The sequence below is a fragment of the Cydia fagiglandana genome, chromosome 1 (assembly GCF_963556715.1).
Source record: "Cydia fagiglandana chromosome 1, ilCydFagi1.1, whole genome shotgun sequence".
Lineage (NCBI taxonomy): Eukaryota > Metazoa > Arthropoda > Insecta > Lepidoptera > Tortricidae > Cydia > Cydia fagiglandana.
In genome coordinates this window covers 3,255,111-3,280,067 of record NC_085932.1, presented here as the reverse complement: position 1 = coordinate 3,280,067, position 24,957 = coordinate 3,255,111, and the positions used below count along the sequence as shown (strand labels likewise).

Below are 24,957 nucleotides of genomic sequence, written 5' to 3'. Positions count from 1 at the left end.
GTTCATTCGAAACTGAACCAATCTCTCTCGCGTCCATCGGAATGCAAGCGCGAAAGTGCAAGTTAATCGTACTTACAGTGGGGCACTTGTCGTTAGTGTTAACATATTCAAGATTGAATAGTAGGTACAGTCGACGTCAAAGAGAAATTTACAGCCAAAGTAACAAAAAAATGTTTACACGACCTAAATGCTATGACAATAAAGTCGTGTAAATAATTTTTTGTAACGTTAGTCGTAAAGATCTCTTTGACGTCGACTGTACAATTAGAAGTACACTCTAAATGTACTGTTACTGTTCCCAATTAAGTAGGTACCCGCCGTTCCTGATTCCTCTAATAAGAGCGGCTTGCTATATTGTAGATTTACTGTACCTACTTATATACTATATAAATATTCATATCAATCTGCGATAAGATGGATGCATTATTATACCTATTTTATTCCGCGATTATATTCATGCCTAGAGCTACACCAAGAAAAGTCTGCAGCGATTTTGATAGCAGATTCATAGAAGCTTGAGGTTTAAAATGACACTTGCACTGCGAGGGCTATCAAAATAGCTGCAGACTTTTCACGGTCTGACTCTATTTATAGAATTTTATAGATCACTTTGGGTCAAGCGTAAATAAAATTACGTGGCTATTTAAATACATTTTTTATTCAATTCCATCGAGTAAAATAAGACCCCCACAATAATAGGCAGCCCGATTGGATTGCACTGGCAATAACATAAAACACACCGGCCGTTCTATGAGAAACGTTCACAACTTCTTACACTTAATAGCAATAAAACGGGTCACTCGGGAAAAAACTTAAGTGTATTAAAACCTTGTAGCCCACTGCGGCGCACAGCCATAATCTACATTTAAACTTTTTGTGGGTTCGCACACGTTTCTCGTAAACGTCCAGTCAGCCAAGAAAGTGGTTTACCACTTTTCTACTCTATCATCTTGTTGATAGAGTCAAAAAGTGGTAAACCACTTTCTTGGCTGACTGTACAAAAACATGCGTACGAATAGGTATAGGTACCTATATTAGGTATCGACATTATCGTACACCGCAGTGGGCCGGCGACTCTCTAATAAAAGATGTAATTTTACAATCAATAGATAGCGTAAGTAGCCCTTGTCGAGGCCTTCATGCGATTATTTGTGCCTAACCCGTACACTCTTGGGCGGCGCCACCCGCTGCTGGCGGAGGGCACCGCGCGCACGCGCAGGCGCCGGTCGCGCGCGCGCACGCTCTGCTCAACTCCGTGCTCGAGGGACACCCGGAGTGTGATTTGTTTGTAAGTGCAATTGGACGACTGATGATTGAGTGTAAGAGAGTGATAGAGCGAGAGATGCCTGTAAGTAGTATTATATGATGTTATGTAAATACTTGTGTACCCTATGTATAAGTATTACTGTCTCCCAATTTGTGCCGCTGTGGCTTTAGCTGTTAAGGTACAATTGTCAACTTAAATAATAAACAATAAACAATGTGTTTTACATATCTAGACATCTTTCTCTTTCTTTCTCATAGCTGCGTTCCTTTTTTGGCGGCACTTGCATTTAAATGAACGACTTTTGTTTGACACCGAAGTATCAATATATGAACATGTAGGTAGGTATCTTGACTTTAAAGGAACAACGGAATAAAACGTGCAATTTCACCTCAATTATGATACGTGCTATCTCACTTATCACAAATAAACTACAATAATTAAAGCTATATACGTTTGGTTTCCATTTACATCACACTATGCTTAAATAAATATAATGGCACAATTACAATTATTTACTGGATCAAAATGGTGGTCAGTATGAAATGACTTAACGCAGGGTTTCCCAAACTGTGCGCCGCGGCGCACTGGGGCGCCCGTGAGGCAATCCTCCTCACCATGTTGTCTATCTATTTCCAGTAGCCTAGCTTTTTTCCACATGCAATAATACTGGAAACTTTAACTTTTTTGCATGGAAATCGAAATTATTCAATATCAAAAATCAGTTTTCTTTTGGTTCCTGTAAATTTTCTTGAAATTTCCGAGAACTTTTTCAGCTCTTTGGAAACTTTCCGCAACATCTGAAGTTGATATATTCCATGTGGATCTTAAAATAATGTAATAGAATACTTAGACCTAATCGCAAAATAGCTTTATTTGAAAAGCAACGACAATAAAGGAAGACAAATGTAGGTAATTGTGCCAATTCTACAAAATGCTGGCCAAAAACATGAGCACAACGAGTAGGAACCATCGACTGATGACCGTGGGCCTTGTTAACCACCACCTAATATATATAAAAATATTTTGATCACTTCTTGCAATAATGCAAAAAATGTTCATACATTTTTGGACGGGCCCAAACAAGTTTCGTTGCATGAAAACAAAATAGTTGCATGGCAAGTTAACGTTAGTACTTTAGTGCGTCCACACCGAGAAAATTAACGACAGAGCTATTATGTAACATTTATCTGATAGAGTGAGACAAACATGTTCATTGGTCGTTTCTTGACTCGATATTGACGCACCATTATAAATATTTACAATATATTACACAGTAATTAGTTGTTAAGACAAAGAGTTTAACCTAGCACTTCAGCTCTGTTTACAGTTCTGCAAGAGCAAAGAAAGAAGTTCATCCTTGTGCCGCCCAATGCACATTACAATGAACATTCTGTGTCAATGGAATTCCAACCTTTCTTAAAACTCAGAAAGTATAATATCATTCGTCTCGTAAAATTATCGAACAAATAAAATTAAAACACTCATAGTAAACTATGTGTATGGTGGGCGGTATGAGCATAGGTAGATATCTCTAGCAAATAAATGCCATATGCTCTAACAGGGCTGTAGACAAGCCAATGAGTATCAGGTTTAAATAAGGTGCTTAATATAATGTAAATTATATAACACAATCGAGAAAAAGCAGTAGGCAAATGGCCTAATCGACATTTACATAATTACATAGAAACATGGCTACCTATTGACAAGCTTTGTGTTCGGGGCCTACCTGCAGTAGCAAACTATCAGTCTCAGACTTTGGGCACAATGTATTTAATATATAGGTACTAATTATAGCCATAGCCCATAACTTTCGGTTTAGATCTTAGCACACTATTCGTTAAAATCAGACACATGATCAAATCCCACTGCGGCGCACGGCTAAGCTAATATACACGCTTGTTTGAAACCATTTGGATTTTACATTTCAAGTTAACCGTTTTCCAAGCCGCACCAATATAGGTACACGGTATACCCAAAAAATCTAAATGTATTCTAATTTATTCAGCTTTGAAGATTCATAATTTGTAGGTATGTTAAATCGAATTGCTAAGGCACTGGTCCCATCGCGAGCTAGTAAGCTATGAGCTATCGGCTATAAACACGAACAAAAGATAAGCACTCCCGTGTAAATAAAAGAGACACGGCGATATTTATAGCTCACCGCTGGGCGAGTAACTATAAATATCGCCGTGTCTCTTTTATTTACACGGGAGTGCTTATCTTTTGTTCGTGTTTATAGCCGATAGCTCATAGCTTACTAGCTCGCGGTGGGACCATGCAGTGCCTTAGGTTGAAATTCATAAGGTTGAAAAGTGTCAAGAAGGCCTAGCCATGTGACAATTGTTTAAAAATAAATTGACCATTTGAAAAATCCTCGGGGGTTCAAACCTCGGTTGTGCTGATTAGAGCATAACCGTCCAAATGTACGCTGCAGTCTGCAGTAGGATGCGTCTTTATGAACGAATGTAGGTACTAGGCCGTTAGGTACGGATTACTAGCTACGGATTAGGGCTACCATCTGTCCGACTTATTTGGGCCTAATCTAATAATTTATAACTTTGTGTAAAGGTTAAAGGCCTTTACAGACCTAGCATCAAATCGTATGCGATTTTAGATAATTGCCGGCTAGGCAGGTTTTCCGAGATCAATCAATTGATCGATCAAATACCGCAATGTAACGCAAGTCGCATGCAATTTTCGGGGGTCTGCACAGGCCTTGAATTTCATTTGTGACTAATATATTTACTTTTAAATTAGGTTAACCCCATTCTTCGCGCCTTATGGCATCTACCTCGTAAGGTATTACATAATATGTAACATTAAATTGTCTAATCTATAACACATTTATGTTGGTGTCGGCCCGTATAAAAAGCAACCTTAGGCGTTTTATTGTCAATGCTCCAATATAATACGAGGGCTGCTACTTATGTATCCGGAATGGGCCACTTACTGGAACTGTATTAAAAATATATATATAACATATAAAAATGGAACTCTTTGAAAGCAAAATACAGCTTGTTTCACATGTCTATCAATTGGTTTTACATAGTAGAATTATTTTTTAAAATTCTTTGTTTCATCTTCAACGGATTTACTTGTGAAAATTTTCGTGCAGATGTTTTTTTTACGATGTTCGGAGTGGTTAAACTCAAAAATAGTGCATAGATCGACTTTTTTCGACTTTTGGGGAGTAAGTTCCATCGAAGGTCAATGTTTTAGTGAATAAATTGTGGTCGTAGTATATTACGGTATTTACGGTAGGACGAATTAAAAAAAAACGCTCAAAATCGGCTTTTATCCCACAAAATATAGATGCTGTGGACAAACTCATAATGCAAGATGGTCATAGTATATATCGCAAGATAGAGGCATCTCATGGCAATAGTATGACGAGCATTTGTACGATATTACATGAACATTTGGCTCAAAAAAAAAAGAAAAACTCGCGAAAGAGCCGTTCTTGCGTACAAAATGCACGTCTTGTATACCAAGATCAGAATGGAAAAAGTGCTATGAAAAGTCGTTTCAACATTATGCAAAAGTGCATCATTCTTCTTGGTGGACAAATACAAAGGCAATAGAACCATTTATAACTATAGATATTTGTTATTTTTTGTGTTTCCGGATACATAAGTAGCAGCCCTCGTATAGACCGGGATGTCAGCGCCAATTTCATTTTTATACGAAACGTCACATTTTACTTTACAAATAATCCTAATTTTTGTCTACTTGTTCGTATTACATGAAACTTTATATTTATATCCACTTGAAAACTTTTGTCAAAAAAGTAATATTATTAGACAAAGTAATATTTATGTCAATAAAATAAATGAACACAATTATCAACATTGCGAATATACAATGCTTTGGTATGTGCAATTATAGGTATATAAATATACGTACACCGTTTAAAATACACTAAACTTTAGACTGTACAACTTACATCATAAAGTTTACTAACTTTTGTAACTAACGATTCCTAGCGCTAAATATAACGTGCCCTAATAGTTTAGTATATATTAGGCGGGTCCACACAGAACGAGATACCTGGCAAGGAAATTGCCGCCCGAGGCAGTGCGTTAGCTCCGCCCGAGGCATGTCTACACAGTCCGAGCTGCTTCGCGCGGCAGTATGCTCGCGAGACGACTCGTTTTGTGTAGACCCACCTATTTGCGTTTGTCGTTTTCTGAAGTGTGAACTTTTACTATGTACTTTATACATCAGAAGTGGCGAGATGTAAAATTATCTGTACATGCCTTTACTCCCTAAACAATAAATGTACTTGGTTTTTATCATATAATTTCTCAACTATGTACGTAAATGGTACGTAATGTAATTAATAATTAATAATATCAATACAAAATAAAGGAACAATATAAATACCTACTATGTACAAATATTGCAATAAGCCTCAAAATATGGTAAAACATTTTTTTCGGAATGCAGCAGCTTTCCTGTAGAAAAACCATCTACATTAGACAAGCCCACACAGTACGAACTGCCTTGCGAGAAAATTGCCGCGCGGGCTTTGAGACTTGAGGTTTGCCTCACCCGAAGTAAATACCTGCCCGGCTGACGCCTCGGGCACCTCTTCATCTTCACATCTTCAGACCTTCCTCACGCGGCAATTTACTCGAGAGGCAGGTCGCTATTTGGGGATAGCCGGGCCTATTATCTAATTTGCAATTCACAACAAAACTCTCTAATTTGATAATGATAATCAACACTTACGTATAGCTATTAAACTCTCTGAGCTTGCTTGCATTGCGAATTGCATAAATTACGTTATTTCTATAGATAGAGAGATGCCTCCATTTTTAAGGACAACAACAAACTTCATGAATAACGATGTGCCGCTACAGTAATAATTTCCCGTTTACGTGCCTCAATTCAATTCAGTGACTTGAAACAGGATGGATCTCTGACGACCTAGATACATATTGTGAAGAGTGGCCAAATGGCGGAAAAGAGGCCTTAACCCAGCATTGGGGCACTTTTATAGGTTAGTTAGCCAATACATTTATATAAAAAATATATGCAATTAGATAAATGGGAAATTATTGTTGTAAGTACCTACTCAACGATACTATAAGTATAATGTATTTTGGCAACACAGAGGTACTTGATTATGATTAATATTATGTACAGGTATATTTGGCAAACTCTTATGGTCAAACCGGCAAGAGGGTAGGTAGGTACTTATGTACCTATTAGTATACCTACCTGAAACAAATGCATTGGATATCAGTTATCACTACTTATAATTGATACTAGTATGTGCTTCGATATCTGAGTCTCTTTTTGGGCAGCCACTGTGTGACGAAGCCTTCAAGTGAAAATCAGACACTGAATAAATTTCTAACCAAAACTTAGCTTAGGCTTGTCAGTCCCGCTGGGGCTGGTGGAGTCGTGGCGCTTGCGCTGGCCGTCGTCCACGTCGCCGGCCGCCACGGACGTGAGCGCCACGGTCTTGTCGAAGTCGATGGTGGTGTAGCCCACGCTGGGCGGCGGCGCCGCGCCGCGCTCCACGCTGCCCTGCGACACCAACCTCGCTCTCCCCTGCGACGCGCACGACGCGCTACTCTCGTTTCTCGAACTGTTGTAGGACTGACTCTCCGGTGAAGCGAACTCTCGGGGCCTGACCTCCTTGTTCCCGTCTATATCTAGGACTGCGTAATTCACTTCTAGTTCCTCTACCGGGGATAATGATGGAAATGTATCAGATTCGGAAAACTTTTGACTGTGCTCCGTGGTGGGAGCGTTGAAACGCAGCATTTTTGAGTTTTTATCGCCAAGAGCTAAGTTAGCGTAGGTGTTCGCCTCGGATTTGTTAACGGGTAAAAAATTGCAGTATTCCGCCTGTTTAGGGGTTAGCGGCGTCGATGGCGGTCCTTCATTCTTATTCGCGTCCGGGACGTCGCAAGGGACTAAATTCATGTATAATCTGGCGGATTCTTGTTGTTCTATACTGAGCTGCGCGTAATGCTCGCTACTACTGCTGAATGTTGGTGAAAGCGGCGTCACTTGCTCCGCTTCTGGATTATTATCGTTTAGATATCTGCTCTCAAGGAACCGCGTCTCATCTTCGATATCTCTCATAGTATTAATGACGGTTTCCTGACGCAAAGTATTCCTTAGTATCGCGAGATCTCTATTTAAGTCGTTGCTGTAGACGTGTCGCACTTCCGCCGTCGCTTCGGCCTGATTGTTGTTGTGTTCTCTCTTAAAGTCCCTGACTTGGTAGACGTTAGTGACATGGTTGGTGCTCGCTTGCGTACGGGGGTATAGCGGCATGACCTCTAAGATGTCGACGCTAGATGGGGATCGGGGTGATTGCGTGACGTTGCGAGGCACTGCTATCGGTATAGTGGGGGCAACTGCGGGCGGCACGTGCGTGTTGTCTATGCTGTTGTCTATGGAGGAGCGGTGGACCACGCTGGCCTGGAGCGTCTGGCGCGCCTGCGCAGGGGATCCGGCCAGGCGCGTCACGGGGTACGGCACGGAGTCGTGGATCACGTTTCGCAGTTGTATGTGTTGCTGTAGAGTCCGGAATAGCAGTGACGCTCTGCGACATTTAAATCCGTAAATGCCCTCACCTGTCTCACATCTTCTTCCTGTAAACAAAAAGGTACAATTAAAGACCTAATTAAGAGCCCATCAACTTGCACACTAGCGCCACAGCTAAATAATCGTGATTATTTAAATTTAACGAAAGATATTGAAAAAAGGGGGACGCTACGTACTGTATTGTGTATTTAAGTACCTTTTGAATACATCAAACTAGTTTTTATGTTGCTGGTTTCGTCGATCTAGGAACTCAAAACAAAAACGGTCGTTTTAACTTTGGACGCATAGATTGACGAATCCATCAACATAAAGAACTAGTACCTTTTGACCTGTAGTACAAATTACGATATGAAGGCTGATAATAAAATGTGATGAATCAGAATTTAAGGATGAATCATAAGAATGCTCCAGTTACATAACAGTGAAGGAACATCTTCTTTATCAATGTTAAGAAAATTATGACAAGCTCAGAAAAAATATGCTATTAGAATATGATATATAAAATAATTTACCACTAGAAATACTAGAATGTTAACCAGGAATGTAAAGTTTTTTAGGGTTTTTTTACCTCAAAAGGAAAACAGAACCCTTATAGGATTACTTGTGCGTCTGTCTGTCCAATGTCCATCTGTCACAGTCCATTTTCTCCAAAAGTACTGGACCAATTAAGTTGAAATTTGGTATACATATGTAAATTTGTGACCCAAAGAAGGTCATCTTACTCGTACATAAACAAATGAATTTCTAAACATGGAGGCCACTCCTGAGCGGTAAATGAGAAAATTAAAAAATAATGTTTTTTAAACTGTATCATGTTACATATCAAATGAAAGAGCTTATTTTGTGAATCTCAAATATTTTTTTTTTGTAATTTTAAAATAAATAGTTTAAAAATTATTTAAGAAAATAGCCAAAAAAGACCATTGACCCCTTTATCTCCGGAACTACTGGGTCTAAAATTTTGAAAAAAAATATACAAAATGGTTCTTTACCTATAGATGACAGAAAAACCTATTAGAAATATGCAGTCAAGCGTGAGTTGTACTAATTACTTAGTTTTTGATCCGACCCCTATGGGTTTTTTAAAGGCTATTCACTCGCATTCCACATATAAAAAATACATTGTTAAAAATTGGGTAATGTACGGAACCCTTGGAACACGAGTCCAACTCTTGGCCGGTTTTTCTTGCATAAAATATTCACAAGTAAATTTGGAAAATTGTGTATTTTACAAAAACACTATTTTAGATATGGAATGACTTCTAACTACAACTACAAGAATGAGAGATTTATGAATAAAATTATGGGTTTAAAGGAAAATGTAATGACAATAAAATTTTATACACTATTACATAAGATAAAACACATAAACATTGAATTTGGTAAAAAAATATACTCAGCTGGCAAGTAAATAACAAAATAAATTCAATAATTTTGTAACCCCAAGTGAATAAGATTTTCTCTTACACGATTTTCAGTTTATTTCTTAATAGAACGCTGATTAGACCAATCTTCATCTAACAACTATTGTTTTATTTAAATTTCGTACCTGATTCAAAACTGAATATTTCTCCTTCAAATCCATATCTTCGAAGAGAGTGCAGAGGCCACACTGTGGAGTCCCTCCCTTCCCTGTACAGAATAATATCCGTGTCGGTTATCTCCAGCTGCCCCGAACACAGGTCCAGCCCGTTCTCGTCTATGTTTACCACCCGAAATACGTTTGGATGCAACTCTGAAACTTCCTTCTTACTGTGTAAGCACCCCATCGCGGTTCTTAACGAAATTAACATACGTCAAACTGTAAAAACCTCCGCTCTCAATCTAGTAACGAACATTAATCTCATTCTGATTAAATACCGATGCAATTGCGTCGAAATAGAATACGGAACCAATGAAAGTAAATAAAATTATTTCTTTGCTCAAGCCCCATCCCTATCGCCATCGAATTGACACTTTGATATGACATGACATTGACACTCCCCTCTAGTTCAGAAATTGGCCAAGTGATAGCCATTGATAGAATTTATACCAAATTTATACGTATCTTGACGAATCCATTTTCCAATTAATTACAGAAATAAGTTTAATCTGCGGAATTATTTATATATATATTATTCATTCGATTAAGTAGTCCAATATTTCGTGCGTGCAATTAAAGTTCAAGTCAAGCGCGTGAAGAGCAGTGAAGAGTCCCATAGACAATTTGAATTTCGTGCAAATTTCGTGCCTTTTTACCCAACTGCGCGACGCAAAGGAGGGTAATGTGTTTATTCTACTGAAAAACTTGTTTGACCCATGTTCACGCACGTTTGACCGTCTAGTAGTTTTATTAGTTCATGCAAGTTACTTGCTCCGTGTGAAAGTACTATTAGCTCTCTGTTTGTCATACTGTTTTGACAGCTGTCAGCTGTTTACTACATAAAGAATTTTCATTTTCATGGAATCTGTCTCGATAATATAAACAATATTTGATAAAATTATAAATAACAATGATGGTTTAAAATGTGCTGCTTTAATTCAGACTAATATTATTTGTGTTGCTTTTCTTCTGTATAGTTTCTATCGAACTCCATATGTATAAGCTTGACCCTATTGTTAAATATTTTTAAGCTCTTTGTTTAATGGTTAATAAACATGTCGTGCCAAGTGGAATTATTTGCCGATTGTGGAGATATTTCTAGCTTAGGACGTGCCCTCTTCATACCAGAGAAGGAAGGTACTAAGGAACCAGTATAAAAATTATATGAGTAAAAAGAGAATGATAAAATATAACATATGTTTTATTTTTAAGATACCAGTTGGCTGTCTCAATGCACCGTTTCGCTGTCACCGTGCGGTAACTTGCTGGGCGTGGGCTACCGCAACCGGCTGTGCCTGCTTACTTCTCAGTGGATCCGCTCGACGGATCGGAACACTTACCTGATATCATGGAGTGGCACAATGCCTGCAAATATAACGTCCATGTTGGCTCTCTCTATTTGTCCGTCGCATCATTCGTCCCAGGTATTTTTTTATGGCTGTTCTAAATAAAAAAATTATCTACTTCCCATTTCTGTTGTGTTGTCGTCTGTTCAAATCTATTGTTTTGAGTTTATCTGTGCCCATTGGCTATAATGCTATTAAAGTTAGCTGATAATAAAATTATATATTCATGTTCAAGTTCTTGACAATGGAATGTACGACCCAGTTAACTACTTAAAACCCTTCAGTTGGAATTTTTACTTTATTAGTGACAATTAATTATATTTAAATTTTACATTCCCTGCTGTAGGAGAGTTTGCTAGACAATAGGATCGGACTCAATAGGTTATTGTAAAGATGACACTATTATCCACAGCAATACAGAAAAATAAATGACAACACAAATTCAATAAGGCCTCAGTTACACTTGTAAGTTTTACTTACGTAAGTAGGGACAAAGCTATTTGTTAGAATGAGATAACGATATTCATCTCTCATTCTGTAGTATAGCCGTGTCCCTACTTACGTAAGTAAAACTTACAAGTGTAACTCAGGCCTAACATACACTGACATGATTGGATCAATCAAACTATCTAAATATAAAGAGTAATAAAAAAACGTCTTCCAGAATGGACCCGACTGGTTCTGCATCATCATAGGCTTCAACAATGGCAGCGTTGGTTTCTACACCAACACCGGACACCAGTTGTCCCTAGAGAAGCTTGATGAAACCCCAGTCTTGAAGATATCCTGCCACACTGGCTCATATGGGACGCTGCCCGATGACATACATGTGCTGTTCTCAACCTGTGTGTGTATCTTGACCGGGGCGAGTTTGTTTCAGCTGCTGAGAAATGCGAAAGCGCAACTTGCTAAGGGTAAGCATGATAATCCTCCAACCTTAGCCACCTTAGCTTCTTATACAACAAGCACAAAGTAATTTTAATATCACTTACTGATGATGATGATGATGATGATGCATTCCTGTTATCCCTCATTAGGGACATAGGGCTCGCAGAAGAATTCTCCATTTGTCACGATCTTGAGCGGCTTCTTCCAGCTCTTTCCAGCCGAGTCCAGTTGAGCCAGCCTCTTTCACTTACAAAAAGCATAAAATATAAAGTAAAAATTTTTGAGTGATACTACTTAATTACTGATCCCCCTATGTCTCTCTACAAGCTTAAAGAACCTAACTGTCTACACCTAACTAACACTTTTGTAACCATTATAGTTCAAGCTGGCATTCAGGAAACTTATTCAGTTGACAACAGAGGCCTGGGCGTGAGGAAGTGGAGCTTCAGCGAGCAGGATATGATCAACGATGCAGCGGTGGTGGGCTTGGAGCTGAAGAACTCGTATGACCATCTCCTGGCGGCTTCTACCTACGGGGGATATGATACATGGTAATCAATAATTTGTATCATTGGCGAAATTACCTTTAGGCACCGCTACTGTGTTGAATGATGGTCCTTTAGTGCCCTTGCCTATAGCACTATTTCTATGTTAAATAATACGCGGAGATAGATGATGATGAGTATTGACATGAAATGAGAGAATATTTACAATTATTAATTTACAATTGGATTAACAAATAAGATTTAGGCTTCCGCGTTGTACAAGAAAAATTTCGTTGAGTCGGAATGACATTGACGTAGATGCGTAGACATGCAGCCGGGGTGTGGGCAGCCAGCATTGCGGTGCGCCACAGTCCCTATGACTGTTACCTACAAATGCACTTTAGTTGGGCTTAATTTAAAACATAATCGATAAAATATATTTTTACCGTATTTTATAACTTAAATAATACATTTCCAAAAAAATTCTGCAAACATTTTACGCCCCAGCTACTGCATATAAATATGAACTGTCATTGGGATTGGGATAATCATTCGATGCTACAGCGAGAGGTATAGTTACATTTTATGAAAATGTGTGTTGAAAATCTATTTTATTATTCAGGTACCGCTCCATCCCGCCAATGAACACACTGATCCTCGGCGCGGGCACTCGACCGTTCGTCGGGTTTCACTACGCGTTGGAAGGGGGCACCGCGCCGCCGCTTCAAGACGTAGCGCGCGCGGTCGCACATAAGATAAAGTCTGCGTTGCCGTGAGTTTAAATTGAACCTTACTGCTAATAGTTTAAGGTTGAATTTGAAAAGATTCTACTACGCGTTGGAAGGGGGCACCGCGCCGCCGCTTCAAGACGTAGCGCGCGCGGTTGCACATAAGATAAAGTCATCGTTAACCTTACTGCTAATAGTTTAAGGTTGAATTCGCTTCAAGATGTAGCGCGCGTGGTTGCTCTATTGTTACTATACATTATGTACAGTCGCCATCAGATATATCGGAGCGGCCAAGGTGCTCACATATATATGAACACGCCTCTATTGTCACGGCGTTAGAGTGCGTGTTCAGATATTGTGAACACCTTGGCCACTCCGATATATTTGACATAATAGAGCGAGATTATGGTTTTAGTTTTCCATCTATAAACGTTTTTGTAGTTTTTTTTAGATTACAACATACAAAATTCTTAAGTTCGTAAAAAGGGAAAGGGTAATGTGTATGTAAGGGGAATATTTAAAACTTTAAATTTGAATTGAACTCACGGAAGTAAGAACCTGCAATATATAATAGCGGCGCCATTTGCGTCAGGCTATGCGCGTTTACCTCATTGGATATATGTGTGTTGCAGAGGCTGGCTGGGCGGCGGCGGCGGCGGCGGCGGCGGCGGCGCCGAGGCCGCGCCGGCGGAGCGCGCCGCCGCGCGCGCCGAGCCGCTGTCGCTGCGCGCCGGCCTCAAGGACCCCGCGCGTGCCGGGACTTCCGTCGTGGTAAGCCTCCTTTTATTTAACTATTATAACATTTTTCTATAGAAAAAAAAAACACGTACCCTACGGTTGAAATGACGGGGCAGGAGGAGTGTCACGGGGTGGTCGGGTGGTGCATGGGGCAGAATCGAGGAATCCTACCTACTGACAGCAAAGAATCTTCGTCATTCGAATGACGAATGACGAATAAAAATAACAAAATTTATCGCGAATGCGAATAAAAATGTCGGATGATTATTCTTATTCGAATAAATTATTCGCGGGTGAAATATTCGCGAATAAAAAAATCTTATTATTCAGATAAAAGTTTATTCGAATGATGCCCATCTCTGGCTGACAGGATATTGGGTCCATCTCGATTTAAAAAATGAATCAGGCGTTACTTTGCGGAAACCATATTAATGAACACAACAATATTACTATGCTAGTAAGTTTTTTCTTCTTTTTCATATGAGGTGTCGCCGGACCGGCGGTTGGCCGCAGTGTCGGACGGGCTGGGCCGCGTGAGTGTGCTGGACGTGGCGCGCGGCCATCTCGTGCGCCTCTTCAAGGGCCACAGGGACGCGCAGTGCGCCTTCCTGCAGGTAACATCTGGTTGTCAGGTATCGGACCTCTAGTAAGTGGGACAGTGCTGAACTTACTTTGTTGGCTCAGCGACCTAAAATGAGACATGGCTTCCGATACTAGACTTATTAATTTTTCGAAGAATATTCTAGGTTACTGCAACAATTTCTACTTTGTTTCAGGTTTTCGAACAAGACAGTAAAAAGCCCCAGCTCTCGGTCATCAAAGAAGTTCGTCGAGCAACATTCCTGATCATTTACAATCCCAAAAAGGGGTTGATCGACATCCGACTCATGCAGAGAGGCAACCGAGTTGCCGTCTTTACCGCCACCAAAAACGGACAACTACTCTACAATACTTGTGGACTTGTAGGCGCAGAGAAAAGTTACACTCACAAAAAACTCAACCTGCCAGAGTTCCAATGTGTCCTTATAGACCCCGACGGTAAACTCAAGAAGTTCACAATACCTTTCTTTTACGCTCTAGAAGGAGAACACTCCGACCGTTCGAAGGACCTCCATATACTACGCGACCTGCGCGAGTTCGTCAAGAAAAATCTAACCACAGTAGAAAATTACGAAAATGATATAGTCGAGAAAGCGGAGAAACTAAAAACGGTAGAACTACAGAAACACTGCTTGGAAATGCTCGTTCGAAATTATGAAATACCGCCGAAAATTGTTATCTCTTGCTTAACATTGTTTTGGGAGAATATTGAGAAGTTGGAGAAATTGACGGAACAGGAAGAAAAAATAAAGCGGTTTTTCGCTAACCTCGCTTTACTGACGCTGTTCTACAGGAATATAAACAATGAAAACACAGATGACATGACGGAATTAATGATCAAAATTTATTCATATTTAAAAATTGATTGCATGGAGGAACTTAGTGTAGATGAGAAACAAGGGAACGACCTAGACTTCCACCTATTAGAAGATGATAATTGCATTTTGGAAAGATTACTAATTCTTTCCCAAGAAAATGGGTACAAAGAACACCACCCCAGAGTGAAATTTGCGGAAAACAAAAGTCACAAGTACAAAGAGCTCGTATCTTGTTTCCTCGTGGAAGACAGCTCGGGGTATCTCTCTTTGAAACCAGAATTACCGCAGGAAAAGATCAATACATTAGCTGCCGATGTTTTTAAATCTATATTTGAAATCAAAGATATCGCGAAGTTGAGCGACTTTCTCAAAAAAAGCGTTACCGATCCGAAAGATATAGTAAAACTTGTTATTATGCATTTAATGAACATGCCACTAGAAGAAATAAGTTTAGATCTGATAGAAAAACTTATAACTGTTTTGTATTACGCGAGCAAGGCGACCGAGGAGGCGACGAAAATTTCATACAACGAAATATCTCCTTGGTGGCAAAGCATTCGCGATCTACTCGTTGACATGTCCTGTCCATTAAGGAGCATGATCGTGGCCATGGCCTGCAAATCTGTGGGCAAAATATACGAAATCAAGTGTTCAGAAGGCGAGGAGGAGGCTTGGGAGTCACTCACCACAGAGAACGCGAAATGGGGCATGTTGATCGGAAAACTCGAAGACATATCGCTGCTGACCATCATTCTCATGTTCAAAGACACGTTCGACGGGAACTGTCTTCCTAAGCTACAGTTCGACGATATAAGCATAAATCTGAAGTATATTTATAGCAGGGGTAAGGGGTCGGTTACGGAGTTGATAGCTAAATGGTTGTGCAGTATGGGGGTCGTTCCAGAGGCGGTAGTAGCCAATGAGCTGATGGAAAACCGCGCGAGTTCGTACGAGGATGAGTCTGACGATGATAGCGCCTCCTACCCCTTCATAGAGAACAACCGAGTGCACGTCGATAACAACCCGAAAATTTTCAAATGGCTTTCGCTCCTACGCCAGCAGTTCCCACTCAGTACATCATCTAATTATATCCTCTCGAACATGTGCTGGGAATACGCTATGGCGTGGCAGAAAGACATGCAACATACGGACAAACTTAACGTCGTTATCGACTGCTTGAAGAACATATCAGATACACATCTACGGTTAGGTCTCTTCGCCATCATATGGTCCACATACATAAGACAAATCTTCGAAGCGTCATGTAAATTGGTCAACAAAGTTGGTAAAATGCCGAAGGAACCCCTATGCTTACAAGACGTCGGATTCGGGAACACGGTGATGGTGAAATTCCTCGAAACGACTACCAGATATTTGGACGAGTTTCTAAAGTGTTCGCAGTTGCCTATGGATCAAGACAAGCGCGAGATACAATTTGAGAAGATTTGGGACGAAAGCAATCCGTCTTTAATGGAAGTCGCACAAGATACGAAAAGAGTTAATGGTGACATTTTAAGTTTAAACTATCAGATATCTTGCACAATTTACTATCAGTGTCATTTCAACGTAAAGTCGTCGAAACCTTTAGATACATTGTACGATATCGATTACCAGTACATATTCGAGGCGCTCACAGGGAGCGTTGTGAGCAGAAACATCAGTATGCGTGGTTCGGAGAAGCTGCAGAACCCGCGGATGAAGTTCGTGACGAAGCTGGTCCGCGCGGCTGTAGAAACTGTAACGGCCAGTGATGACCGGGGAGGGTACAACAGCGCCGAGTGCGAGGAGTGGATGGAAAGGGTGGCGGTGCTGGCAGAGCTGTGGAACATTGACGCCGACTTCTTGAAGCGACAACAGGTTAGTTTGTACTCTTAGAGCTGATTAGACTTTGTTAATATTCCGTTGTTGTTGTATCCATTTGAGAATGGGGTTTAGGTTATAAACTCACAGACCACAAAAATCTTTACTCTGTGTTAAAATGTTTCTTTGGATTTGTTATTTGTAAAGACAGGTCTTTTTAAAACGATTGTGTGTATTATTTCTCTTTGACATTTGTCACGAGAATCCAGAAGGACTTGGCACTATTTTCTCAATTTTTTCTCTTGCTCCAGGTCGTCGGGCTATACCATTTAGGTTACGACACACTGGCGGCGGAAGCGATAACGCGGCTGCGATCACCGGAGCCGGCGCTGGCTCCGCTGCTGGCCATCAGCATCCAGCGCCTCAAGCGCTCCCTCGAGCACTCGCGCGACCAGCCCGAGTGGATCGTGTGCGTGCCGCCGCATATGTATAAGCGGCTGCAAACCACGGTACGTATACACATGAACCACGCTGCCAGCATGAGATCCATGCATTTTGGAGCGGAAGGGTGTGCGAGTCGCCTCGCCGTAGGTACATTGACAGGAATTGCTTGAGGGTGTGAGGGTAAAGTGAGTAAAGGGAGACTCCTCGACAATTCCTCGGAAGGCCGTATCCAAAGTTTATTCGTTGTTACTTTAGCCCCTCTTTCCTGCCCTTTGGGATCAGTGTTCATAGAACATTTTTTTAAACTGAGCACATCGCTTTTAGATTTTGTTAATATTATGTAATATGTTTGCAATAAATGCTTTTGATTTTTGATTTGTTTTTGAAAATTGACAATGTCTTGGCCTGTTTAGATGCTTGCCTTCGGTAATCCTACTATAACTCCTCTTGTTTTCAGGTTCTTGACTCTTCTATACCAGCGCATCCGTGCTTAGAAACTACAATCATTGTGCTGCAGACGATACTACTGCAATTAGAGAAGAAGACCAAAGAGGGGACAGCCGACTTGCAAAATATCAAACTGGCTCAATTGATTATTGAGAGTTGCCAAGTTTTAATTAGAAAGAAACTGTAATGAAATAAAAATGTTGTATAAATGAATTTATGTACTGTATGCTTGCTTGGTTAATAGTAAGTTAGCTGAACTTACACATTTTTTTTGTATTTAAGCTAAGGATCAATATGAAGTATAATATATCAACCGTTTATTATTACAATCTTTTATTCCTGCATTTTACTAAACAGGGCCAGACCAGCGGGAAGAAGATGTTAACGAGATGCTGGTTTTCATGGAAATGAATCGCAGCACACTACATCTGCACATGCAACAAGCGTGTAACCAATGGTGTAAAAAAAGTTTGCAGGTCCTTGCTCCAACTACAAGCGCCGTGTGCAAATACACTACACCAAGCGATTGGGTTCGACCTAGTGAGTATTATATTCTTTGCGACCGTGTGTCAACGTTTTAACATAGACCACATTTTTTCCCTGGCAATAAAAGAGCGTGCTGTCAGTGAAATGACAGTTGACAATTGTTGTTGGATGCACTGAGCATATAATCACTACGTTTTAAGAGTCGGCACTTTCGAACAAGCCTTAAACCGAATTATGAACGTACATTGTGCCAACACACCAAATACATGTCAATATTGCCAACACAAAAAAAAACAACACTAGGGCTTGCCACTACTGGCGTACCTACTCTTTATCGATATCGATAAATGTGCGATACAGTCGCCATCAGATATATCGGAGCGGCCGAGGTGCTCAAAAATATCTGAACACGCACCTAGCGCCATGACAATAGAGGCGTGTTCAGATATTTGTGAGCACTTTGGCCGCTTCGATTTATCTGATGGCGACTGTACATGCTGCTGTACTGTACTATAGTAACAGTAAATTTTGAGTATCACTAGGATTAATAAAATAAAAGCAAAATATAAAAATAATTTTATTTAACATATTAAAGATATGATACAGATAGTTTATTATTACAATACGCTTATGTTATGAACGTAAAATTTGTATGGGGTTAAAGTTTTCTTTTGAGCTACGAATTTGAAACTTCGTTGAAAGATATATTATTTAAATACAAGAAAACTAATTTCAGCGTTTTTGAAAATTCAACCTCTAAAGTGATGAAAAAGGGGTTGAAAGTTTGTATGGATATCAAACATTTTTTCGAGTGTTGGACTTGAATCTTTGTATTTAGGGATATTATTAGAAGACAGGAAAAGTAATTTCAGCGTTTTGTAAAATTCATCCCCTAACAGGGTTAAAAAGGGGTTGAAAGTTTGAATCCATTACAAATGGTTTTGAAACTTCTTAGAAAGGCATAATAGCCGATTGCAAAAAAAAGTGATTGCAACGTTTTTGGAATTTCAACCCCTAAGGAGGTTAAAAAGGGGATGGAAGTTTGTCTGCGGGTGCAAATTTTATTTTAAGCAAGGAACTTGAAACTTTGTAAAAACGTTTTAAATTAAAATACAAGAAAACTCATTTCAGCATTTATGAAAATTCATCCCCTAAGGTGGTGAAAAAGGGGTTGAAAGTTTGTATGGAGATCAGATATTTAGTGAGTGCGGAATGCGGAACTTGAATCTTTGTATAAGGGCATAGGTACCTATTATGAGAATACAAGAAAAGTAATTTCAGCAACCAACATCAAAATCCACTTGACTTAAAACTTCATACAACTTGCTAAAAAATGTCAACATTGCTTGGATATGAAAATTATAGGTACTAAAGATGTAAAATGTTGAAGATAAGATTCCACGCGGACGAAGTCGCGGTGTTGCCCGCGACTTCGTCCGCGTGGAATTGATATTGCATACTCGTTATTACATATATTATTTTGCAGCGCTTCTTAGTTGAGCTATCTTTGCAGCGTTCGCAGAAATTTCTTCTGTTTTAATAATATCCGAATTTAATATTTGGCACTGTCTTCTAATTAAGATTTTGGTCACAAGCCAAAATAATTGTTTTTTCATGAAATCCTCATGTTCCTTACATGTCCACCAGGTTATGTTAATGTTTGCCGCAAAGAGTGTGCAAAACATTTGCCCGACATTTTCTTCATATAATAAATGACTATTTTTTTCAAAATAGTTTTTCGCTTCCTCAATTGTACGACACAGCTGGATAGATGGGTACGTTAATGATTTCTTTTCTTGCCACCACTCCCGCAAGCTTATAAATTTATACATTGGGTGATCTGTAACATCTTCCAGTTTCAGCAAATTAGAACACATTTGACAGCTTACGTTCTTCAACAGTCTATAAGCTATGTAACCGCTTAAATATACAATAGGTTGATTTTCTATGTCTGTTAAATCTGTTTCAATTTGCTCCTCTAATTCATTTTCAGGTATCATTAAAACAGGATATTCTTCTTCTTCATTGGTAGTCATTGATGTGAGTTTCTCATCACCATCAACATCATGTTGGCATAATGGATTGACAAGCAATAACTTGTTCAAATCTTCTTCGCAATTAGATCCTCGGTTATGTGGTGCATTCATTCCAGAAATATGAATTGATTTCAATGCACTTACAAAATGTGTGCAGGTAGGATTTCGATTTGTAGGGCTATTCTGTCGTATAAGTCCGAATAGGTTTTCAAGAGCGTCTTGATTCAGTGAGCGTAAATTCAAATAGTTAAATCCTTGATCCTTACAATAACACCAGATATCTTTAAGCGAATTTATGGTTACAATATAACCTTCCACGCATCTGACTCTTTTTAATCTTAACCTGCTATCTGATTTCATGAACTCCATTGACTTCAGCTTTTTCAAAAAACTATTCCAGATTTCTATGTGATTGGTTTTACGAGACACATTTTGTCTTCGTCCCTTTATTACATCTTTTGGGTTTGATGGGCCATTAGTAGAATCAAATAAATTATTAAGGTCCCGTACTACCTCGGATGTTTGTGCCACTTCTTTTCCGTACTCTGTGTCTTCATATTTTTCTGCAATCATCTTTAGAATAGCTGCGAAAGTATTACTTAGAGTTTGAGCGGCATATTTCACTTTCATTTTATGTTTTTGTTTTGGATCTAGCATTACAGAAGATACTTTATGAAAGTACAGCAGAAATTTTGTTAATTAAATTCCATCGCTTGCCTCTAGGTTTCCGGGCTTGATTTTTCAGAGAGTCTGATACAACATTTTTCAGAAAATCGGAATCTAATTTGTCCAAATCGACGGATGTTTTTGAGAGTGATGATAACAAACACTGTGTTCGCTGCAACTTTTTTACAAGTTTTTTTTTTCGTGGAGTCATTTCTATGTTGCTGTAGCCATATTTTGGCGGTGTTCCTCGTATACAATCTGTGGTTTTATTCGTTTTTACCCTTGAAGTCGAAGCATCATCTAAAACAAAATGATTTGTTAATAATAATTATGATTAGTAACAAATTGTTCATCACTACATAGTATAAAACAAAGTCGCTTCCCGCTGCCTGTCTGTATGTATGCTTAGATCTCTAAAATTACGTAAGCCCCCATTCGCACGGGAGCTTTTTCAACACGCGTTAAAAAGCGGCCAAGTGCGAGTCGGACTCACCCATGAAGGGTTCCGTAGCAGCAAGTAACATAATAAAATTGCGGTTTACGATTTATGACGTATTAAAAAAAAATACTTACCAGACCTGTCTCTGCGTGCCCATTGGCGTGAACAGCCGCAGCAACCTCGCGTTAGTCGCACACGCGACGACGTCGCTGCCCGCCGTGACGCACAGGATCTCCTCGGTATCGGGCATGGAAACGCTCCACTCCTTGCTGCTGCCGACCAGCGATATGCATACTAGTTTGCTGTAAGATATAGATATTTTTTTAATAGATTAGCTATTGCGTAGTCTATCTATAATAATCACCATTAAAATCTTGTGCATGTCTTATTCAACATAGGAGTTGGCATTACACACAATTCGATGTTCCGGAAAGGTCATACATAATAAAGGATTTGATTGTATAATCATCTTTTTGAAAGTTGCAAGCCTAACTCTGGTACCACCTTTTTTTTAATACCAGCACTTGTAGTCTGTATCTTTAGGTATTTAAATAAAAGTAAACAAACAATTTTTACATTTTCGGGTAGTTATAAGATTTATTGGTTAACCAACCAAATGCAAAACCGCCTAGATATGTCACCAAACGACCTGACTTTAACCTACGTTATTTGATCGTGTAATGTTTTCATCCAACCTCAACTGGCTTACTTAAGAAGCCATTTGAGGGTAGATTTTGTTTCATCATCATCATCATCATCATCTCAGCCATAAGACGTCCACTGCTGAACATAGGCCTCCCCCTTGGACCTCCATTCGTACCGGTTGGAAGTGACCCGCATCCAGCGTCTTTCGGCGGCCTCTTGATCGCGGCAAGCTGTGATTGGTCAGTTTGATTATAGTTGACTAAACAGAATCGATATGAATATTATAGTTGAGTTGGGAGCCCATACATTAAAAATACCCAATTGAAGTTTGGTATAAGAAATCTTAATTCAAGAATTATAGTCGACGAGTACAAAAAAAAGTTTTTATTGCACCATTAAAAGATTATTTGCATAAATCTGATTTGTCACAATTAGTTATAGAAATACCCATTAGCAAGGAAAATTCACCCTCATCTTCGCAAATCATTCATAATTATTAACCTTGAGATGAATGCATAGTGTTTCCCATTTTATGTATTCTTAAGGAAAATAACAACTAATTCAACTTAGGTATGCATTATATAATTTTTATAGACGTTTTTTTAACGTTATTAAAATGATATACATGGTGGCTAAAATATAACTGCATTCCCGTTGCCAGGCAGGTTTGGTATTATACTGAACAACTTTTACTATGGGGACAACACCGAAATGGCGAAAAAGAAAAGGGTGTTTCATACATTTTGGCTGGTTCATTTTCTATGGAAGGATAAGTAATTTTTTCACCATTAACCTAGTGTCAAATTGTACTGGTAAATAACCATGGTAACTCCAGGTTTAACCGGTTAACCCCGGGTTGGCGGAATGATACAAATGGGCCTAACTAACCTAGACGTTTCACAGGCCAACACCAGCACGCTCGCAGACAGGCTGGCCATGGTGTGATTCAGGTAGTTGTTGAGATTGATCCCGTGGTGGAGGTTGGTGTCGTGGAACTCTACGTCAATGGTCGACTCGCCGTTCTCCTGCGTGTGGCATCGGACTATGCCGATGTCGTTCCAGCACATGTATCTGGAATGGTAAAAACCATATGCAGTTAACAACATAATTTTAAGCTTTATAATAAATTAAAGGTTTTTTGAAGTACAATGAGCTGCGAATTTGCGTGGAGAAATTATGAATGAATTCATTCATAGTCGCCATGCACTTTTGCGGCTGATGGTACAAGGTGGTGAGTAACTTTGTGAACGCGAATCTAATTTGTATGTGCCGTGCCGCGACACGGGTCTTGACTCGTCTTCCTCTCTCACTGTCCCCAACCCTAGCGTTTCATTCTTGAGCTTCTCTAGTGATATAGCGTTGTCATCATCACCATTGTAGTATCTTAGATATATATTAACAGTTCTCGTACCTATGTTCAAGGTGTCCCGGGGTCGCAGAAAGCTGGAACGGCGCCTGCGGCGGCACCGTGGTCGCCGCCGGCTCGTGCCGCGACACGGGTCTTGACTCGTCTTCGTCTCTCACTGTCCCCAACCCTAGCGTTTCATTCTTGAGCTTCTCTAGCGATATCGCGTTGTCATCGTCGTCACTGTTATAGTTTTCGATCAAATTGTCCAAGTCATTACCTGAAATAAGAAATCATTAGTATTAAAACGTGAAGCCATCAGGTTGGCTGTTAATAAGGACAATTTTGTAACTGGGTCCACTTCTTTATTCCCTGATAGTTTTGCTCAATTTGGTGATTTATAATTATATACATTCGGCGACAGACAGAAAGAGATGGCGGCAAATTGTCAAAGGGAAGCTGTTCCCTAGAAGTGGCCACGACCCTCGGTGATGAGGAAACCGATGCAAGGAGGCGGAAGGAGGAGTTTATAATTATAAACCTACCATCATCAGCTCTCTCCACCATTTCAACATCGTCAGGCGCATCAGCATCAGCCTTGCTGTCCTTGCCATAGCAATTCATCAGTGCACCCAGCTGCCCGGACACATCGCAATACGCCAACACACCATTTCCTGAAAGATAAATAGTTTAGATACATACCAGTGGCGGCGCGTCCATAAAAGCCGATTCCCATCGGCTTGCCTGTTTTTGGACGTTTGAGCAGAGTTGTAAAGGAATATGTAAGCCAAATTAGCCCCAGCTTGCCTATGAATATGTTTGACGCGCCGCCACTGATACATACAATACAGGATACACAGAGACTTATTGGTCTAAGAAAAAAAACGGACCTACTTCAAATTCGACTGCTGAGTTAGATGGCGCTCCGGCTCAACACATTATGGGGTACAATAAAACAGATGATGATGATGATGATGATGATGAACGTACTAATTGTACGCATTAACCCCCTTATCCATAAACGCTTACTAAAGTTGACAAGCTGATAATAGTTTGTCCATTTCCATCATACTAATATACGTCAGAAAGGGACAAACGATTATTATCGGCTTGTGAACTTTAGTAAACGTTTATGAATAAGGGGGTAAGTCGTGGACAGACGCAAATGTATATGCAGCATAACTGTTAATTAGCTCACCACCCTTACAAATATGTATGGAATGTATGTCTACTAAAAGCATAGTAAATATAAGTTTTATATACCTTTAGTAGTAGTAGTAGTAAAACACTTTATTGTACAAAAAACAAAACAAAACAGGAAAAATAACATTCGTCATTAGTACAAAGGCGAACTTATCCCTTTAAGGGATCTCTTCCAGTAAACCTTTGAGCAATTGAGGGAGAATTGGAGACGGTAGACATCCGTACTGTACCAACAGCGTAAATAAAAGAACAAGAAAAGAAAATTATAATGATAATAAAAACGAAAAGTTTCTTAGTTAATTATAATATTACCTTTAGGGTTCCATGCTATCGCTGTAACATTATGTGATGTGGGATGCTCGATGATGCCCGTGCAAGTACCGGACTGTACTTCCCACACCGCTATCTGCCCGGCTATGGTGCTTGC

The 24,957-nt window shown here is 39.7% G+C and overlaps 4 protein-coding genes across 5 annotated transcripts; 1 reads left to right on the top strand and 3 right to left on the bottom strand.

The window, feature by feature from the left end:
• Nucleotides 1-6,551: 6,551 nt before the first annotated feature.
• On the bottom strand, nt 6,552-9,795 carry LOC134676825 (uncharacterized). Its single transcript, XM_063535241.1, has 2 exons — nt 9,384-9,795; nt 6,552-7,881 (listed from the first exon to the last, which is right to left on the bottom strand). Exons 1-2 carry the CDS (start codon nt 9,625-9,627, stop codon nt 6,626-6,628), a joined length of 1,500 nt encoding a protein of 499 aa, XP_063391311.1. The 5' UTR covers nt 9,628-9,795; the 3' UTR covers nt 6,552-6,625.
• A 482-nt stretch (nt 9,796-10,277) lies between these two features.
• On the top strand, nt 10,278-18,033 carry LOC134676662 (rab3 GTPase-activating protein non-catalytic subunit). 2 transcript variants are annotated; one of them, XM_063535144.1, is made up of 10 exons: nt 10,278-10,553; nt 10,629-10,840; nt 11,427-11,676; nt 12,060-12,201; nt 12,758-12,907; nt 13,496-13,634; nt 14,087-14,215; nt 14,378-16,876; nt 17,131-17,328; nt 17,721-18,033. In XM_063535144.1, the coding sequence occupies exons 1-10, from the start codon at nt 10,472-10,474 to the stop codon at nt 17,895-17,897; spliced, it is 3,978 nt and encodes a 1,325-aa protein (XP_063391214.1). In that variant the 5' UTR covers nt 10,278-10,471; the 3' UTR covers nt 17,898-18,033. The 2 variants fall into 2 exon arrangements, with proteins under 2 accessions (XP_063391214.1, XP_063391164.1); XM_063535094.1 differs by having other exon boundaries at nt 10,279-10,553; nt 12,030-12,201.
• Nucleotides 18,034-18,760: 727 nt separating this feature from the next.
• On the bottom strand, nt 18,761-22,944 carry LOC134676410 (uncharacterized). The gene is made up of 3 exons (XM_063534836.1): nt 22,871-22,944; nt 21,472-21,639; nt 18,761-21,198 (listed from the first exon to the last, which is right to left on the bottom strand). Exon 3 carries the CDS (start codon nt 20,887-20,889, stop codon nt 19,672-19,674), a length of 1,218 nt encoding a protein of 405 aa, XP_063390906.1. The 5' UTR covers nt 20,890-21,198; nt 21,472-21,639; nt 22,871-22,944; the 3' UTR covers nt 18,761-19,671.
• Nucleotides 22,735-24,955, bottom strand: LOC134676512 (WD repeat and HMG-box DNA-binding protein 1-like). Its single transcript, XM_063534929.1, has 4 exons — nt 24,843-24,955; nt 23,873-24,001; nt 23,394-23,607; nt 22,735-23,053 (listed from the first exon to the last, which is right to left on the bottom strand). Exons 2-4 carry the CDS (start codon nt 23,949-23,951, stop codon nt 22,828-22,830), a joined length of 519 nt encoding a protein of 172 aa, XP_063390999.1. The 5' UTR covers nt 23,952-24,001; nt 24,843-24,955; the 3' UTR covers nt 22,735-22,827.
• Between the last annotated feature and the right edge of the window lie 2 nt (nt 24,956-24,957).

Bases quoted from the DNA above. Each gene is read 5' to 3' on its own strand.
- LOC134676825 (XM_063535241.1), bottom strand. From the start codon at position 9,627: ATGTTAATTTCGTTAAGAACCGCGATGGGGTGCTTACACAGTAAGAAG. The intron at 7,882-9,383 runs GTACGAAATTTA...TTTTGTTTACAG, and splicing joins AATATTCAGTTTTGAATCAG to GAAGAAGATGTGAGACAGGT.
- LOC134676662 (XM_063535094.1), top strand. From the start codon at position 10,472: ATGTCGTGCCAAGTGGAATTATTTGCCGATTGTGGAGATATTTCTAGC. The intron at 10,841-11,426 runs GTATTTTTTTAT...AACGTCTTCCAG, and splicing joins CGTCGCATCATTCGTCCCAG to AATGGACCCGACTGGTTCTG. The intron at 12,908-13,495 runs GTGAGTTTAAAT...TGTGTGTTGCAG, and splicing joins AAGATAAAGTCTGCGTTGCC to AGGCTGGCTGGGCGGCGGCG.
- LOC134676410 (XM_063534836.1), bottom strand. From the start codon at position 20,889: ATGCTAGATCCAAAACAAAAACATAAAATGAAAGTGAAATATGCCGCT.
- LOC134676512 (XM_063534929.1), bottom strand. From the start codon at position 23,951: ATGAATTGCTATGGCAAGGACAGCAAGGCTGATGCTGATGCGCCTGAC. The intron at 23,608-23,872 runs GTAGGTTTATAA...TTCTTATTTCAG, and splicing joins GGTGGAGAGAGCTGATGATG to GTAATGACTTGGACAATTTG. The intron at 23,054-23,393 runs GTACGAGAACTG...TTACCATTCCAG, and splicing joins CCGGGACACCTTGAACATAG to ATACATGTGCTGGAACGACA.